The 20,327-nt window shown below is 43.6% G+C and overlaps 1 protein-coding gene across 2 annotated transcripts in view; it reads right to left on the reverse strand.

Annotated features, from left to right (window-relative positions):
- LOC128706306 (uncharacterized) overlaps positions 1-20,327 on the reverse strand; it is a 160,609-nt gene that overhangs the window by 16,928 nt on the left and 123,354 nt on the right. The window contains exons 9-10 of one of the 2 annotated variants that reach the window (XM_070102475.1): positions 11,247-11,383; positions 9,222-9,363 (exon numbers count right to left, since the gene is read on the reverse strand). In XM_070102475.1, coding sequence (XP_069958576.1) covers positions 9,222-9,363; positions 11,247-11,383 — 279 coding nt within the window. The remainder of the gene's footprint in view (positions 1-9,221; positions 9,364-11,246; positions 11,384-20,327) is intronic. The other variant, XM_070102477.1, reaches the window with a different exon arrangement.

Consider the following 20,327-nt stretch of genomic DNA (forward strand, 5'->3'; position numbering starts at 1 on the left):
CCCCCTCCCACCCTTTTATATCCTACCTCACTCCCACCCCCCCCTCCCACCCTTTTATATCCTATCCTACCTCACTCCTACCTCACCCCCCTCCCACCCTTTTATATCCTACCTCACTCCCCCTCCCACCATTTTATATCCTACCTCACTCCCCCCTCCTACCCTTTTATATCCTACCTCACTCCCCCCTCCCACCCTTTTATATCCTACCTCACTCCCCCCTCCCACCCTTTTATATCCTACCTCACTCCCCCCTCCCACCCTTTTATATCCTACCTCACTCCCCCTCCCACCCTTTTATATCCTACATCACTACCCCTCGCACCCTTTTATATCCTACCTCACTCCCCCTCCCACCCTTTTATATCCTACCTCTCCCTACTCCCACCCTTTTGTATCCTACCTCACTCCCCCCTCCCACCCTTTTATATCCTACCTCACTCCCCCCTCCCACCCTTTTATATTCTACCTCACTCCCCGCTCCCACCCATTTATATCCTACCTCATTCCCTCCTCCCACCCTTTTATATCCTACCTCACTTACCCCTTCCACCCTTTTATATCCTACCTCACTCCCCCTCCCACCCTCTTATATCCTTCCTCACTCCCCCCTCCCACCCTTTGATATCCTACCTCCCGTACCCCGTCCACCCTTTTATCTCCGACCTCACTCCACCTCCCACCCTCTTATAGCCTTCCTCACTCCCCCCTCCCACCATTTTATATCCTACCTCACTCCCCCTCCCACCCTTTTATATCCTACCTCACTCTTCCCTCCCACCCTTTTATATATTACCTCACTCCGCCCTCCCACCCTTTTATATCCTACCTCACTCCCCCTCCCACGCTTTTATATCCTACCTCGCTCCCCTTCCCACCCTTTTATATCCAGCTCACTTCCCCCTCCCACCCTTTTATATCCCCTCACTCCCGCCCCCCACCCTTTTATATCCTACCTCACTCGCGCTCCCACCCTTTTATATCCTATCTCACTCCACCCTCCCACCCTTTTATATCCTACCTCACTCCCCCTCCCACCCTTTTATATCCTACCTCACTCCCACTCCCACCCTTTTATATAATACCTCACTCCCCCCTCACATTCTTTTATATCCTACCTCACTCCCCCCTCCCACCCTTTTATATACTACCTCACTACCCCCTCCCACCCTTTTATATCCTACCTCACTTCCCTCTCCCACCCTTTTATATCCTACCTCAATCCCACCTTCCACTCTTCTATATTCTACCTCACTCCCTTTCCCACCCTTTTATATCCTACATCACTCCCCCTCCCACCCTTTTATATCCTACATCACTCCCCCTCCCACCCTTTTATATTCTGCCTCACTCACCCCCTTCCACCCTTTTATATCCTACCTCTCTCCCCCTCCCACCCTTTTATATCATACATCACTCCCCCTCCCACCCTTTTATATCCTACCTCTCTCCCCCTCCCACCCTTTTATATCATACCTGTCTCCCCCCTCCCACCCTTTTATATCCTACGTCTCTCCCCCCTCCCACCCTTTTATATCCTACCTCTCTCCCCCCTCCCACCCTTTTATATCCTACCTCTCTCCCCCCTCCCACCCTTTTATATCCTACCTCTCTCCCCCCTCCCACCCTTTTCCAATATTTTTATCCTTACCCATCCTTCTTCCTTACCCATCTTACGAAAGCTCTGGTCATAAGAAGAAGAAGATATTCTTTATTTTTCCCCAAGCTTCATGACTTTGAACTCCAGGAGCCATTTGTCAGAACAGGATCTCAACCTGTCCAGATCCCTTTGTAGTCTTGGTCCTCGTCCATTTAAATTCTCCACATCGTCTGCAAACAGGGACACCTCTCACTCTACCCCTATTGTCACGTCATTCTCATACATCAGAAACAGCACTTTCCCTAAGACTGACCCTTGGGAACCCCTCTTTACCCTTGTGCATTCGTGCATGCGTGCTTGCTTGTGTACTCACCTATTTGTGGTTGCAGGAGTCGAGATTCAGCTCCTGGCCCCGCCTCTTCACTGACTGCTACTGGGTCCTTTCTCTCCCTGCTCCATGAGCTTTATCATACCTCGTCTTGAAGATTTGTATGGTTCCTGCCTCCACTACATCATTACCCAGACTATTCCACTTCTTGACAACTCTGTGGCTGAAGAAATACTTCCTAACATCCCTTTGACTCATCTGAGCCTTCAACTTCCAATTGTGACCCCTTGTATGTGTGTACTCACCTATTTGAGGTTGCAGGGGTCGATACTCAGCTCCTGGCCCCGCCGTGTAGCCTGTCTGAGGCGTGGTTTTCATTCATTCAGATTTCATTTGTAAATATAATTTAAGTCATGTAGCAGCACATACAAGTCATTGACTAATTGTAATCATTGAAAAATTACGATATTTTTAGGAAAACAAAAAATCCGTCTTTTATTTTCGTCTACTGAGAGGCAATATGGACTTTGAGCATTAAAATGGTATACAATACCGACAGGTTGGTAGGTAAGACACAATTCTACGACTTAAGGGTGATGGACTGATTACATCGTCTTCACATCTCTATTGTTCATGCCTACTTTCTGTATTCGACTGAAGAAGCCTACTGTGTAGGCGAAACGTTTCGGAATAAAGTTGCCTAACTGTTGCCTATGTGTCTTACCTACCAATATGGACTTTATTGAGATGGACGGGAAATAGATTGCAAAAATCACGATTTTATTTTTACTGTTTCGTGGGTTTTAAACATCTGCGATATTGTTTTTGTATAGTGGTAAGTGGTAGCAATAATTTATTGAGCAACTTCCATAAGGGGGATTACCAATTGACCCTAAGCTGTCTACAAGACCCCTAACTGTCTTCAAGACCCCTGGCTGTCTTCAAGACCCCTGGCTGTCTTCAAGACCCCTGGCTGTCTTCAATACCCCTGGCTGTCTTCAAGACCCCTGGCTGTCTTCAAGACCCCTGGCTGTCTTCAAGACCCCTGGCTGTCTTCAAGACCCCTGACTGCCTTCAAGACCCCTGGCTGTCTTCAAGACCCCTGGCTGTCTTCAAGACCCCTGGCTGTCTTCAAGACCCCTGGCTGTCTTCAAGACCCCTGGCTGTCTTCAAGACCCCTGGCTGTCTTCAAGACCCCTGGCTGTCTTCAAGATCCCTGGCTGTCTTCAAGACCCCTGGCTGTCTTCAAGACCCCTGGCTGTCTTCAAGACCACTAGCTGTCTTCAAGACCCCTGGCTGTCTTCAAGACCCCTGGCTGTCTTCAAGATCCCTGGCTGTCTTCAAGACCCCTGGCTGTCTTCAAGATCCCTGGCTGTCTTCAAGACCCCTAACTGTCTTCAAGACCCCTGGCTGTCTTCAAGACCCCTGGCTGTCTACAAGACCTCTGGCTGTCTTCAAAACCCCTGGCTGTCTTCAAGACACCTGGCTGTCTTCAAGATCCCTGGCTGTCTTCAAGATCCCTGGCTATCTTCAAGACCCCTGGCTGTCTTCAAGACCCCTGACTGTCTTCAAGACCCCTGGCTGTCTTCAAGACCCCTGGCTGTCTTCAAGACCCCTGGCTGTCTACAAGACCCCTGGCTGTCTTCAAGACCCCTGGCTGTCTTCAAGACCCCTGGCTGTCTTCAAGACCCCTGGCTGTCTTCAAGACCCCTGGCTGTCTTCAAGACCCCTGGCTGTCTTCAAGACCCCTGGCTGTCTTCAAGATCCCTGGCTGTCTTCAAGATGCCTGGCTGTCTTCAAGACCCCTGGCTGTCTTCAAGACCCCTGGCTGTCTTCAAGATCCCTGGCTGTCTTCAAGACCCCTGGCTGTCTTCAAGACCCCTGGCTGTCTTCAAGACCCCTGGCTGTCTTAAAGACCCCTGGCTGTCTTCAAGACCCCTGGCTGTCTTCAAGACCCCTAACTGTCTTCAAGACCCCTGGCTGTCTTCAAGACCCCTAACTGTCTTCAAGACCCCTGGCTGTCTTCAAGACCCCCTGGCTGTCTTCAAGACCACTGGCTGTCTTCAAGACCTCTGGCTGTTTTCAAGACCCCTGGTTGTTTTCTAGACCCCTGGTTGTTTTCTAGACCCCTAGCTGTCAAGACAGATGGCTGTTTTCAAGAGTCCTGGCTGTCTTCAAACCCCCTGGCTGTCTTCAAGACCCCTGGCTGTCTTCAAGACCCCTGGCTGTCTTCAAGACCCCTGGCTGTTTTCAAGACCCCTGGCTGTCTTCAAGATGCCTGGCTGTCTTCAAGACCCCTGCCTGTCTTCCGGACCCCTGGCTGTCTTCAAGACCCCTGCCTGTCTTCCGGACCCCTGGCTGCCTTCAAAACCCCTGCCTGTCTTCCAGACCCCTGGCTGTCTTCAAGACCCCTGCCTGTCTTCCGGACCCCTGGCTGTCTTCAAGACCCCTAGCTGTCTTCAAAACCCCTGGCTGTCTTCAAGACCCCCTGGCTGTCTTCAAGACACCTGCCTGTCTTCCGGATCCCTGGCTGTCTTCAAGACCCCTGCCTGTCTTCCAGACCCCTGGCTGTTTTCAAGACCCCTGGCTGTCTTCAAGACCCCCTGGCTGTCTTCAAGACACTTGCCTGTCTTCCGGACCCCTAGCTGTCTTCAAGACCCCTGCCTGTCTTCCAGACCCCTGGCTGTCTTCAAGACCCCTGCCTGTCTTCCGGACCCCTGGCTGTCTTCAAGACCCTTGCCTGTCTTCCAGACCCCTGGCTGTTTTCAAGACCCCTAGCTGTCTTCAAGACCCCTGGCTGTCTTCAAGACCCAATGGCTGTCTTCAAGACACCTGGCTGTTTCCAAGACCCCTGGCTGTCTTCAAGATCCCTGGCTATCTTCAAGACTCTTGGCTGTTTTCAAAACCCCTGGCTGTCGTCAAGACCCCTGGCTGTCTTCAAGAACCCTGGCTGTCTTTAAGACCCCTGGCTGTCTTCAAGACCACTGGCTGTCTTCAAGACCTCTGGCTGTTTTCAAGACCCCTGGCTGTTTTCAAGACCCCTGGTTGTTTTCTAGACCCCTAGCTGTCAAGACCGATGGCTGTTTTCAAGAGTCCTGGCTGTCTTCAAACCCCCTGGCTGTCTTCAAGACCCCTGGCTGTCTTCAAGACCCCTGGCTGTCTTCAAGATGCCTGGCTGTCTTCAAGACCCCTGGCTGTCTTCAAGATGCCTGGCTGTCTTCAAGACCCCTGGCTGTCTTCAAGATCCCTGGCTGTCTTCAAGACGACTGGCTGTCTTCAAGACCCCTAGCTGTCTTCAAGACCCCTGGCTGTCTTCAAGATCCCTGGCTGTCTTAAAGACCCCTGGCTGTCTTCAAGACCCCTTGCTGTCTTCAAGACCCCTGGCTGTCTTCAAGACCCCTAGCTGTCTTCAAGACCCCTGGCTGTCTTCAAGATCCCTGGCTGCCTTCAAGACCCCTGGCTGTCTTCAAGACATCTGGTTGTCTTCAAGACCCCTGGCTGTCTTCAAGATCCCTGGCTGTCTTCAAGACCCCTGGCTGTCTTCAAGACCCCTGGCTGTCTTCAAGACCCCTGGCTGTCTACAAGACCCCTGACTGTCCACAAGAAATCACTGGACAGACACCTAAAATCAGTACCTGACTAGCCGGGCTGTGGTCCCTACGTCAGTTTACCTGTGGCCAGCAGTAACAGCTTGGTTGATGAGACCCTGATCCATCACAAGGCCTGGTCTCTGACCGAGCAGCGGGGGCGTTTACGCCCGAAACCCTCTCCAGGTAAACTCCAGGCAAAAGGAATAATAGTGGTCCAGTGGTTTACATAGTGTCTCATAGGATCCAAGGTCAGTTTCCATTGTCTCTCCAATCAACAATCAACAATCAACAATCAACTTGTTTATATTAATTAACGCAACATTACTTGGTGTACAGCTTAATCACCTCACATTCCCCTTGGAACAAGCTTAATCACCTCACATTCCCCTTGGATCAAGCTTAGTCAACTCACATTCCCCTTGGATCAAGCTTAATCACCTCACATTCCCCTTGGATCAAGCTTAGTCAACTCACATTCCCCTTGGATCAAGCTTAGTCACCTCACATTCCCCTTGGATCAAGCTTAGTCACCTCACATTCCCCTTGGATCAAGCTTAGTCACCTCACATTCCCCTTGGATCAAGCTTAATCACCTCACATTCCCCTTGGATCAAGCTTAATCACCTCACATTCCCCTTGGATCAAGCTTAATCACCTCACATTCCCCTTGGATCAAGCTTAATCACCTCACATTCCCCTTGGATCAAGCTTAGTCATCTCACATTCCACTTGGATCAAGTTCCGTCACCTCACATTCCCCTTGGATCAAGCTTAGTCACTTCACATTCTCCTTGGATCAAGCTTAGTCACCTCACATTCCCCTTGGATCGATCTTAATCACCTCACATTCCCCTTGGATCAAGTTCAGTCACCTCACATTCCCCTTGGATCAAGCTTAGTCACTTCACATTCTCCTTGGATCAAGCTTAGTCACCTCACATTCCCCTTGGATCAATCTTAATCACCTCACATTCCCCTTGCATCAAGCTTAATCACCTCACATTCCCCTTGGATCAAGCTTAATCACCTCACATTCCCCTTGGATCAAGCTTAATCACCTCACATTCCCCTTGGATCAAGCTTAGTCACCTCACATTCCCCTTGGATCAAGCTTAATCACCTCACATTCCCCTTGGATCAAGCTTAGTCATCTCACATTCCCCTTGGATCAAGTTTAGTCTCCTCACATTCCCCTTGGATCAAGCTTAGTAACCTCACATTCCCCTTGGATCATGCTTAGTCACCTCACATTCCCCTTGGATCAAGCTTAGTCATCTCACATTCCCCTTGTATCAAGTTTAGTCTCCTCACATTCCCCTTGGATCAAGCTTAGTCACCTCACATTCCCCTTGGATCAAGCTTAGTAACCTCACATTCCCCTTGGATCAAGCTTAGTCACCACACATTCCCCTTGGATCAAGCTTAGTCACCTCACATTCCCCTTGGATCAAGCTTAGTAACCTCACATTCCCCTTGGATCAAGCTTAGTCACCTCACATTCCCCTTGGATCAAGCTTAGTCACCTCACACTCCCCTTGGATCAAGCTTAATCACCTCACATTCCCCTTGGATCGAGCTTAGTCACCTCACATTCCTCTTGGATCAAGCTTAGTCACCTCACATTCCTCTTGGATCAAGCTTAGTCACCTCACATTCCCCTTGGATCAAGCTTAGTCACCTCACATTCCCCTTGGATCAAGTTTAGTCTCCTCACATTCCCCTTGGATCAAGCTTAGTAACCTCACATTCCCCTTGGATCAAGCTTAGTAACCTCACATTCCCCTTGGATCAACCTTAGTCACCTCACATTCCCCTTGGATCAAGCTTAGTCACCTCACATTCCCCTTGGATCAAGCTTAGTAACCTCACATTCCCCTTGGATCAAGCTTAGTCTCCTCACATTCCCCTTGGATCAAGCTTAGTCACCTCACATTCCCCTTGGATCAAGCTTAGTCACCTCACATTCCCCTTGGATCAAGCTTAGTCACCTCACATTCCCCTTGGATCAAGCTTAGTCACCTCACATTCCCCTTGGATCAAGCTTAGTAACCTCGCATTCCCCTTGGATCAAGCTTAGTCACCTCACATTCCCCTTGGATCAAGCTTAGTCACCTCACATTCCCCTTGGATCAAGCTTAATCACCTCACATTCCCCTTGGATCAAGCTTAGTCACCTCACATTCCCCTTGGATCAAGCTTAGTCACCTCACATTCCCCTTGGATCAAGCTTAGTCTCCTCACATTCCCCTTGGATCAAGCTTAGTCACCTCACATTCCCCTTGGATCAAGCTTAGTCACCTCACATTCCCCTTGGATCAAGCTTAGTAACCTCACATTCCCCTTGGATCAAGCTTAGTCACCTCACATTTCCCTTGGATCAAGCTTAGTCACCTCACATTCCCCTTGGATCAAGCTTAATCACCTCACATTCCCCTTGGATCGAGCTTAGTCACCTCACATTCCCCTTGGATCAAGCTTAGTCACCTCACATTCCCCTTGGCTCAAGCTTAGTCACCTCACATTCCCCTTGGATCAAGCTTAATCACCTCACATTCCCCTTGGATCGAGCTTAGTCTCCTCACATTCCCCTTGGATCAAGCTTAGTCACCTCACATTCCCCTTGGATCAAGCTTAGTCACCTCACATTCCCCTTGGATCAAGCTTAATCACCTCACATTCCAATTGGATCAAGCTTAGTAACCTCGCATTTCCCTTGGATCAAGCTTAGTCACCTCACATTCCCCTTGGATCAAGCTTAGTCACCTCACATTCCCCTTGGATCAAGCTTAATCACCTCACATTCCCCTTGGATCAAGCTTAGTCACCTCACATTCCCCTTGGATCAAGCTTAGTCACCTCAAATTCCCCTTGGATCAAGCTTAGTCTCCTCACATTCCCCTTGGATCAAGCTTAGTAACCTCACATTCCCATTGGATCAAGCTTAGTCACCTCACATTCCCCTTGGATTAAGCTTAGTCACCTCACATTCCCCTTGGATCAAGTTTAGTCACCTCACATTTCCCTTGGATCAAGCTTAGTCACCTCACATTCCCCTTGGATCAAGCTTAGTCACCTCACATTCCCCTTGGATCAAGCTTAGTCACCTCACATTCCCCTTGGATCAAGTTTAGTCACCTCACATTTCCCTTGGATCAAGCTTAGTCACCTCACATTCCCCTTGGATCAAGCTTAGTCACCTCACATTCCCCTTGGATCAAGCTTAATCACTCCACATTCCCCTTGGATTAAGCTTAGTAACCTCACATTCCCCTTGGATCAAGCTTAGTCACCTCACATTCCCCTTGGATCAAGCTTAGTCACCTCACATTCCCCTTGGATCAAGCTTAATCACTCCACATTCCCCTTGGATCAAGCTTAGTAACCTCACATTCCCCTTGGATCAAGCTTAGTCACCTCACATTCCCCTTGGATCAAGCTTAATCACTCCACATTCCCCATCATCTACATTGTTCCTCTAGGTTGAGCTCTTTCTCATAATTTTAATCGTCCAGGGAGAACATTAATCTAAACAAGATGAGTATCTAACTTTAAAATATTCATTATTAAACTCTTCAGAAAACATAGGAGAAACACTGCTAAACCCAGAGAATTTTGACGTGATCATTAAGGACAGTTTTGTGGTAAATTAAATTTTATCCTCTGGCTTCCATTTAACACATCAGAATAAACATTGAAGACCTACCTCCAGGTTAACATGGGTACCCAGCATTCTGAACCGGACACCAGTGACAACGTGGTTCTCTGGTGCCGTAAGACGGTCCAGGTCTATACTACGCTCCTCGTACGATAATTTCTTGTAGTGTCTACCGTCTTCATACGACTGACTGTGATGTTGAAATACTTTCATGAACAAACATATAGTTGAAGACTGAGACACTTATGCAACATATGGGAATCTTTATTCAGGAAACGTTTCGCCACACAGTGGCTTCATAAGTCCAATACAAAGTAGAAAGGCATAAGGAGAGGAGGAGTTTGAGGTAATCAGTCCCTCAGCCTGGAGTCGATGTGTTCAGTCCATCAATCTTGTAGAATGTACAGCATAGGGCCGTAGACGTGGCTTATATACTGTAGTGAGGTGAGGTGAAGCAGGCGGAGGCGGGGTCATAGTGGTACCATCCACTAGTCGAAGTAGGTCTTCGTCCAAAGGTTGAACAAGTGTTGAAGAGTTCTTTGTAACAAGATCCCATGATGCTGCAGTGTCTGACAGTTGTGATGAATGCAGCATCATGGGATCTTCTTACAAAGAATTCTTCAACACTTGTCCAACCTTTGGACGAAGACCTACTTCGACTAGTGGATGGTACCACTATGACCCCGCCTCCGCCTGCTTCACCTCACCTCACTACTTCGACTAGTGGATGGTACCACTATGACCCCGCCTCCGCCTGCTTCACCTCACCTCACTACTTCGACTAGTGGATGGTACCACTATGACCCCCGCCTCCGCCTGCTTCACCTCACCTCACTACTTCGACTAGTGGATGGTACCACTATGACCCCGCCTCCGCCTGCTTCACCTCACCTCACTACTTCGACTAGTGGATGGTACCACTATGACCCCGCCTCCGCCTGCTTCACCTCACCTCACTACTTCGACTAGTGGATGGTACCACTATGACCCCGCCTCCGCCTGCTTCACCTCACCTCACTACAGTATATAAGCCACGTCTACGGCCCTATGCTGTACATTCTACAAGATTGATGGACTGAACACATCGACTCCAGGCAGAGGGACTGATTACCTCAAACTCCTCCTCTCCTTATGCCTTTCTACTTTGTATTGGACTTATGAAGCCACTGTGTGGCGAAACGTTTCCTGAATAAAGATTCCCATATGCTGCATAAGTGTCTCAATCTTCAACATGTCGGTTTTTTAAACCATTGATCACAAAAAGTATAGTACCACCAGTAAACAAAAAAACACGAGAATTGTATCTTAGTGTTTGAAAAACTTTGTATAGGGACAATAAGATTTTATGATTTAGTAAAAATATATAAAAATTGGGTCTGTGCAGCATATAAAGTGAGAAGTATATAATGTTGGGAACGTAGCGATTTTGTCAAGATGTTGAATGTGGAAGAATGTATGAGGTACGACGTAAATACAGTCGTCTCAGTCTTCAATGTACCTGGATGATTTAGCAGTATAAAACACTTGTATGTAATGACTGTAAAAATAGGCTTTGGAGCATTGGCGATAAGGCCAATATATACCAATACATGCAATATATACCAATATGCGCAATATATACCAATACATGCAATATATACCAATACATGCAATATATATATATATATAAGTACATATATATATATATATATATATATATATATATATATATATATATATATATATATATATATATATATATATATATATATATATATATACAATATATACAATATATACATAAATATATGCAATATATATATAAATATATGCAATATATATATAAATATATGCAATATATATATAAATATATGCAATATATACATAAATATATGCAATATATATATAAATATATGCAATATATATATAAATATATGCAATATATATATAAATATATGCAATATATACAAATATATACAATATGTACCAACATATACAATATATACAATATGTACCAACATATACAATATATATAATATATACCAGTGTATACAATCAATTATACATCATAATTATCCAGACGTAATAATTTACCTGATCAAGTTGACGGGTTCTACGTCTACCCAGTCTACAGTAGACATGTTGACAAGTCCTTGTGGAAGGGCTTGACCTTGCTGTACCTGGATATGTACAACTTTTCTTTGCTTGGTAAACTGGACTCCAGTCACCACCTGGGATAAATAATAAAAATAATAATAACTGGGTCACCATAAGCAGAAAATAATATTCATTAGACAAGTTGAAATATTAAAGATTAGCAAGAATGTAAGCTGAGTCTGAGAGGCCCTTAAATACCTACCTACATCATCATAAAAAGGTCAGGTGTTGTTAGGTGACCTTGATAAGATAAGATAAGATAAGATAAGATTTCGTTCGGATTTTTAACCCCGGAGGGTTAGCCACCCAGGATAACCCAAGAAAGTCAGTGCGTCATCGAGGACTGTCTAACTTATTTCCATTGGGGTCCTTAATCTTGTCCCCCAGGATGCGACCCACACCAGTCCACTAACACCCAGGTACCTATTTGCTGCTAGGTGAACAGGACAACAGGTGTAAGGAAACGTGTCGAAATGTTTCCACCCGCCGGGAATCGAACCCGGGCCCTCCGTGTGTGAAGCGGGAGCTTTAGCCACCAGGCCACCGGGCCACCACACCGTGAGGTGTAGTCTCGTTCTAACATGCTTTCAGACCATACCATGGGTGGGGTTGGAACCCGCGATCAAAGAATCATAAAACTCCAGACTGACGTGATAGCCACTGGACCAGCTGGCTACAATAAGATATACCTAGAATCTTAGATGAATCTTATTGTAACCAGCTGATGCAGTGGCTAAAGCGTCGGTCTGGAGTTATATGACTCTGATCGCGGGTTCAAACCCCACCCATGGTATGGTTTGTTTGCAGTAATATCATTACGATTTCGTAAGTCGAGTTATATGCCTTCATTTCGTTTATTTATTTTTACAGCTCCTTGATAATGTGAGATATGACGAAAGCGCTAGGAATTTCACTTCGTTTTAACAGTGGTTGTTCTGCATATACATACATGTTGCATGATCCAAGAAAGGCATCCCCATGTTGCATGATCCCAGGAAGGCATCCCCATGTTGCATGATCCCAGGAAGGCATCCCCATGTTGCATGATCCCAGGAAGGCATCCCCATGTTGCATGATCCCAGGAAGGCATCCCCATGTTGCATGATCCCAGGAAGGCATCTCCATGCTGCATGATCCCAGGAAGGCATCCCCATGTTGCATGATCCCAGGAAGGCATCCCCATGTTGCATGATCCCAGGAAGGCATCCCCATGTTGCATGATCCCAGGAAGGCATCCCCATGTTGCATGATCCCAGGAAGGCATCCCCATGTTGCATGATCCCAGGAAAGCATCCAGATGTTGCATGATCCCAGGAAAGTATCCCCATGTTGCATGATCCCAGGAAGGCATCCCCATGTTGCATGATCCCAGGAAAGTATCCCCATGTTCCATGATCCCAGGAAAGTATCCCCGTGTTGCATGATCCCAGGAAGGCATCCCCATGTTCCATGATCCCAGGAAAGCATCCCCAAGTTGCATGATCCCAGGAAGGCATCCCCATGTTGCATGATCCCAGGAAAGCCTCCCCATGTTGCATGAACCCAGGAAGGCATCCACATGTTGCATGATCCCAGGAAGGCATCCCCATGTTGCATGATCCAAGAAAGGCATCCCCATGTTGCATGATCCAAGAAAGGCATCCACATGTTGCATGATCCAAAGAAGGCATCCCTATGATGCATGATCCCAGGAAGGCATCCCTATGATGCATGATCCCAGGAAGGCATCCCTATGATGCATGATCCCAGGAAGGCATCCCCATGTTGCATGATCCCAGGAAGGCATCCCTATGATGCATGATCCCAGGAAGGCATCCCCATGTTGCATGATCCCAGGAAGGCATCACTATGATGCATGATCCCAGGAAGGCATCCCCATGTTGCATGATCCAAGAAAGGCATCCCCATGTTGCATGATCCAAGAGAGGCATCCCCATGTTGCATGATCCCAGGAAGGCATCCCCATGTTGCATGATCCCAGGAAGGCATCCCCATGTTGCATGATCCCAGGAAGGCATCCCCACGTTGCATGACCCCAGGAAAGCATCCCCATGTTGCATGATCCAAGGAAGGTATCCCCATGTTGCATGATCCCAGGAAGGCATCCCCATGTTGCATGATCCCAGGAAGGCATCCCCATGTTGCATGATCCCAGGAAAGCATCCCCATGTTGCATGATCCCAGGAAGGCATCCCCATGTTGCATGATCCCAGGAAAGCATCCCCATGTTGCATGATCCCAGGAAGGCATCCCCATGTTGCATGATCCCAGGAAAGCATCCCCATGTTGCATGATCCAGGTAATTCGAGCATCAATGCTCTTGATATGAGTACACAGAGTGGAGCATAACATAATTAATAATTAATATTAAATAATATATTTCTTCACTACGAGTACATATACAAGGTATACATGTACATGTACAAGGTATACAAGTACATGTACAAGGTATATAAGTACATGTACAAGGTATACAAGTACATATACAAGGTATACAAGTACATGTACAAGGTATACAAGTACATATACAAGGTACACAAGTACATGTACAAGGTATACAAGTACATGTACAAGGTATACAAGTACATGTACAAGGTATACATGTACATGTACAAGGTATACAAGTACATGTAAAAGGTATACAAGTACATGTACAAGGTATACAAGTACATGTACAAGGTATACAAGTACATGTACAAGGTATACAAGTACATGTACAAGGTATACAAGTACATGTACAAGGTATACAAGTACATGTACAAGGTATACAAGTACATGTACAAGGTATACAAGTACATGTACAAGGTATACAAGTACATGTACAAGGTATACAAGTACATGTACAAGGTATACAAGTACATGTACAAGGTATACAAGTACATGTACAAGGTATACAAGTACATGTACAAGGTATACAAGTACATGTACAAGGTATACAAGTACATGTACAAGGTATACAAGTACATGTACAAGGTATACAAGTACATGTACAAGGTATACAAGTACATGTACAAGGTATACAAGTACATGTACAAGGTATACAAGTACATGTACAAGGTATACAAGTACATGTACAAGGTATACAAGTACATGTACAAGGTATACAAGTACATGTACAAGGTATACAAGTACATGTACAAGGTATACAAGTACATGTACAAGGTATACAAGTACATGTACAAGGTATACAAGTACATGTACAAGGTATACAAGTACATGTACAAGGTATACAAGTACATGTACAAGGTATACAAGTACATGTACAAGGTATACAAGTACATGTACAAGGTATACAAGTACATGTACAAGGTATACAAGTACATGTACAAGGTATACAAGTACATGTACAAGGTATACAAGTACATGTACAAGGTATACAAGTACATGTACAAGGTATACAAGTACATGTACAAGGTATACAAGTACATGTACAAGGTATACAAGTACATGTACAAGGTATACAAGTACATGTACAAGGTATACAAGTACATGTACAAGGTATACAAGTACATGTACAAGGTATACAAGTACATGTACAAGGTATACAAGTACATGTACAAGGTATACAAGTACATGTACAAGGTATACAAGTACATGTACAAGGTATACAAGTACATGTACAAGGTATACAAGTACATGTACAAGGTATACAAGTACATGTACAAGGTATACAAGTACATGTACAAGGTATACAAGTACATGTACAAGGTATACAAGTACATGTACAAGGTATACAAGTACATGTACAAGGTATACAAGTACATGTACAAGGTATACAAGTACATGTACAAGGTATACAAGTACATGTACAAGGTATACAAGTACATGTACAAGGTATACAAGTACATGTACAAGGTATACAAGTACATGTACAAGGTATACAAGTACATGTACAAGGTATACAAGTACATGTACAAGGTATACAAGTACATGTACAAGGTATACAAGTACATGTACAAGGTATACAAGTACATGTACAAGGTATACAAGTACATGTACAAGGTATACAAGTACATGTACAAGGTATACAAGTACATGTACAAGGTATACAAGTACATGTACAAGGTATACAAGTACATGTACAAGGTATACAAGTACATGTACAAGGTATACAAGTACATGTACAAGGTATACAAGTACATGTACAAGGTATACAAGTACATGTACAAGGTATACAAGTACATGTACAAGGTATACAAGTACATGTACAAGGTATACAAGTACATGTACAAGGTATACAAGTACATGTACAAGGTATACAAGTACATGTACAAGGTATACAAGTACATGTACAAGGTATACAAGTACATGTACAAGGTATACAAGTACATGTACAAGGTATACAAGTACATGTACAAGGTATACAAGTACATGTACAAGGTATACAAGTACATGTACAAGGTATACAAGTACATGTACAAGGTATACAAGTACATGTACAAGGTATACAAGTACATGTACAAGGTATACAAGCACATGTACAAGGTATACAAGTACATGTACAAGGTATACAAGTACATGTACAAGGTATACAAGTACATGTACAAGGTATACAAGTACATGTACAAGGTATACAAGTACATGTACAAGGTATACAAGTACATGTACAAGGTATACAAGTACATGTACAAGGTATACAAGTACATGTACAAGGTATACAAGTACATGTACAAGGTATACAAGTACATGTACAAGGTATACAAGTACATGTACAAGGTATACAAGTACATGTACAAGGTATACAAGTACATGTACAAGGTATACAAGTACATGTACAAGGTATACAAGTACATGTACAAGGTATACAAGTACATGTACAAGGTATACAAGTACATGTACAAGGTATACAAGTACATGTACAAGGTATACAAGTACATGTACAAGGTATACAAGTACATGTACAAGGTATACAAGTACATGTACAAGGTATACAAGTACATGTACAAGGTATACAAGTACATGTACAAGGTATACAAGTACATGTACAAGGTATACAAGTACATGTACAAGGTATACAAGTACATGTACAAGGTATACAAGTACATGTACAAGGTATACAAGTACATGTACAAGGTATACAAGTACATGTACAAGGTATACAAGTACATGTACAAGGTATACAAGTACATGTACAAGGTATACAAGTACATGTACAAGGTATACAAGTACATGTACAAGGTATACAAGTACATGTACAAGGTATACAAGTACATGTACAAGGTATACAAGTACATGTACAAGGTATACAAGTACATGTACAAGGTATACAAGTACATGTACAAGGTATACAAGTACATGTACAAGGTATACAAGTACATGTACAAGGTATACAAGTACATGTACAAGGTATACAAGTACATGTACAAGGTATACAAGTACATGTACAAGGTATACAAGTACATGTACAAGGTATACAAGTACATGTACAAGGTATACAAGTACATGTACAAGGTATACAAGTACATGTACAAGGTATACAAGTACATGTACAAGGTATACAAGTACATGTACAAGGTATACAAGTACATGTACAAGGTATACAAGTACATGTACAAGGTATACAAGTACATGTACAAGGTATACAAGTACATGTACAAGGTATACAAGTACATGTACAAGGTATACAAGTACATGTACAAGGTATACAAGTACATGTACAAGGTATACAAGTACATGTACAAGGTATACAAGTACATGTACAAGGTATACAAGTACATATACAAGGTATACAAGTACATGTACAAGGTATACAAGTACATGTACAAGGTATACAAGTACATGTACAAGGTATACAAGTACATGTACAAGGTATACAAGTACATGTACAAGGTATACAAGTACATATACAAGGTATACAAGTACATGTACAAGGTATACAAGTATATGTACAAGGTATACAAGTACATGTACAAGGTATACAAGTACATGTACAAGGTATACAAGTACATATACAAGGTATACAAGTACATGTACAAGGTATACAAGTACATGTACAAGGTATACAAGTACATGTACAAGGTATACAAGTACATGTACAAGGTATACAAGTACATGTACAAGGTATACAAGTACATGTACAAGGTATACAAGTACATGTACAAGGTATACAAGTACATGTACAAGGTATACAAGTACATGTACAAGGTATACAAGTACATGTACAAGGTATACAAGTACATGTACAAGGTATACAAGTACATGTACAAGGTATACAAGTACATGTACAAGGTATACAAGTACATGTACAAGGTATACAAGTACATGTACAAGGTATACAAGCACATGTACAAGGTATACAAGTATATGTACAAGGTATACAAGTACATGTACAAGGTATACAAGTACATGTACAAGGTATACAAGTACATGTACAAGGTATACAAGTACATGTACAAGGTATACAAGTACATATACAAGGTATACAAGTACATGTACAAGGTATACAAGTACATGTACAAGGTATACAAGTACATGTACAAGGTATACAAGTACATATACAAGGTATACAAGTACATGTACAAGGTATACAAGTACATGTACAAGGTATACAAGTACATGTACAAGGTATACAAGTACATGTACAAGGTATACAAGTACATGTACAAGGTATACAAGTACATGTACAAGGTATACAAGTACATGTACAAGATATACAAGTACATGTACAAGGTATACAAGTACATGTACAAGGTATACAAGTACATGTACAAGGTATACAAGTACATGTACAAGGTATACAAGCACATGTACAAGGTATACAAGTACATGTACAAGGTATACAAGTACATATACAAGGTATACAAGCACATGTACAAGGTATACAAGTACATGTACAAGGTATACAAGTACATGTACAAGGTATACAAGTACATGTACAAGGTATACAAGTACATGTACAAGGTATACAAGTACATGTACAAGGTATACAAGTACATGTACAAGGTATACAAGTATATGTACAAGGTATACAAGTACATGTACAAGGTATACAAGTACATGTACAAGGTATACAAGTACATATACAAGGTATACAAGTACATGTACAAGGTATACAAGTACATGTACAAGGTATACAAGTACATGTACAAGGTATACAAGTACATGTACAAGGTATACAAGTATATGTACAAGGTATACAAGTACATGTACAAGGTATACAAGTACATGTACAAGGTATACAAGTACATGTACAAGGTATACAAGTACATGTACAAGGTATACAAGTACATGTACAAGGTATACAAGTACATATACAAGGTATACAAGTACATGTACAAGGTATACAAGTACATGTACAAGGTATACAAGTACATGTACAAGGTATACAAGTACATATACAAGGTATACAAGTACATGTACAAGGTATACAAGTACATGTACAAGGTATACGACTACATGTACAAGGTATACAAGTACATGTACAAGGTATACCAGTATATGTACAAGGTATACAAGTACATGTACAAGGTATACAAGTATATGTACAAGGTATACAGGTACATGTACAAGGTATACAAGTACATGTACAATGTATACAACTACATGTACAAGGTATACAAGTATATGTACAAAGTATACCAGTATATGTACAAGGTATACAAGTACATGTACAAGGTATACAAGTACATGTACAAGGTATACAGGTACATATACAAGGTATACAAGTACATGTACAAGGTAAGCAAGTACATTTACAAGGTATACAAGTACATGTACAAGGTATACAAGTACATGTACAACGTATACAAGTACATGTACAAGGAATACAAGTACATGTACAAGGTATGCAAGTACATGTACAAGGTATACAAGTACATGTACAAGGTATACAAGTGCATGTACAAGGTATACAAGTACATGTACAAGGTATACAAGTACATGTACAAGGTATACAAGTACATGTACAAGGTATACAAGTGCATGTACAAGGTATACAAGTACATGTACAAGGTATACAAGTACATGTAAAAGGTATACAAGTACATGTACAAGGTATGCAAGTACATATACAAGGTATACAAGTTCATGTACAAGCTGTACAAGCACATGTACAAGGCATACAAGTACATGTACAAGGTATGCAAGTACATGTAAAAGGTGTACACGTACATGTACAAGGAATACAAGTACATGTACAAGGTATACAAGTCTATCCGATGTTATCCTGACGCCAAATGACTTCGAACAGGCGATAAATGACATGCCCATGCACTCTGCCCCAGGGCCAGACTCATGGAACTCTGTGTTCATCAAGAACTGCGCGCATAACGGAGATAAAACACCTCAATTACTGGGAGCGCTTGAGGTTCCTAAACCTGTATTCCCTGGAACGCAGGAGGGAGAGATACATGATTATATACACCTGGAAAATACTAGAGGGACTAGTACCGAACTTGCACACGAAAATCACTCACTACGAAAGCAAAAGACTTGGCAGACGATGCACCATCCCCCCAATGAAAAGCAGGGGTGTCACTAGCACGTTAAGAGACCATACAATAAGTGTCAGGGGCCCGAGACTGTTCAACTGCCTCCCAGCACACACAAGGGGGATTACCAACAGACCCCTGGCAGTCTTCAAGCTGGCACTGGACAAGCACCTAAAGTCAGTTCCTGATCAGCCGGGCTGTGGCTCGTACGTTGGTTTGCGTGCAGCCAGCAGCAACAGCCTGGTTGATCAGGCTCTGATCCACCAGGAGGCCTGGTCACAGACCGGGCCGCGGGGGCGTTGACCCCCGGAACTCTCTCCAGGTATACAAGGTATACAAGTACATGTACAAGGTATACAAGTTACCTGGAGGTTACCTGGAGGTTATTCCGGGGATCAACGCCCCCGCGGCCCGGTCCACGACCAGGCCTCCCGATGGATCAGGGCCTGATCAACTAGGCTGTTACTGCTGGCCGCACGCAGTCCGACGTACGAGCCACAGCCCGGCTGATCCGGCACTGACTTTAGGTATCTGTCCAGCTCTCTCTTGAAGGCAGCCAGGGGTTTATTGGCAATTCCCCTAATGCTTG

The sequence above is a fragment of the Cherax quadricarinatus genome, chromosome 81 (genome assembly GCF_038502225.1).
Source record: "Cherax quadricarinatus isolate ZL_2023a chromosome 81, ASM3850222v1, whole genome shotgun sequence".
Classification (NCBI taxonomy): Eukaryota; Metazoa; Arthropoda; class Malacostraca; order Decapoda; family Parastacidae; genus Cherax; species Cherax quadricarinatus.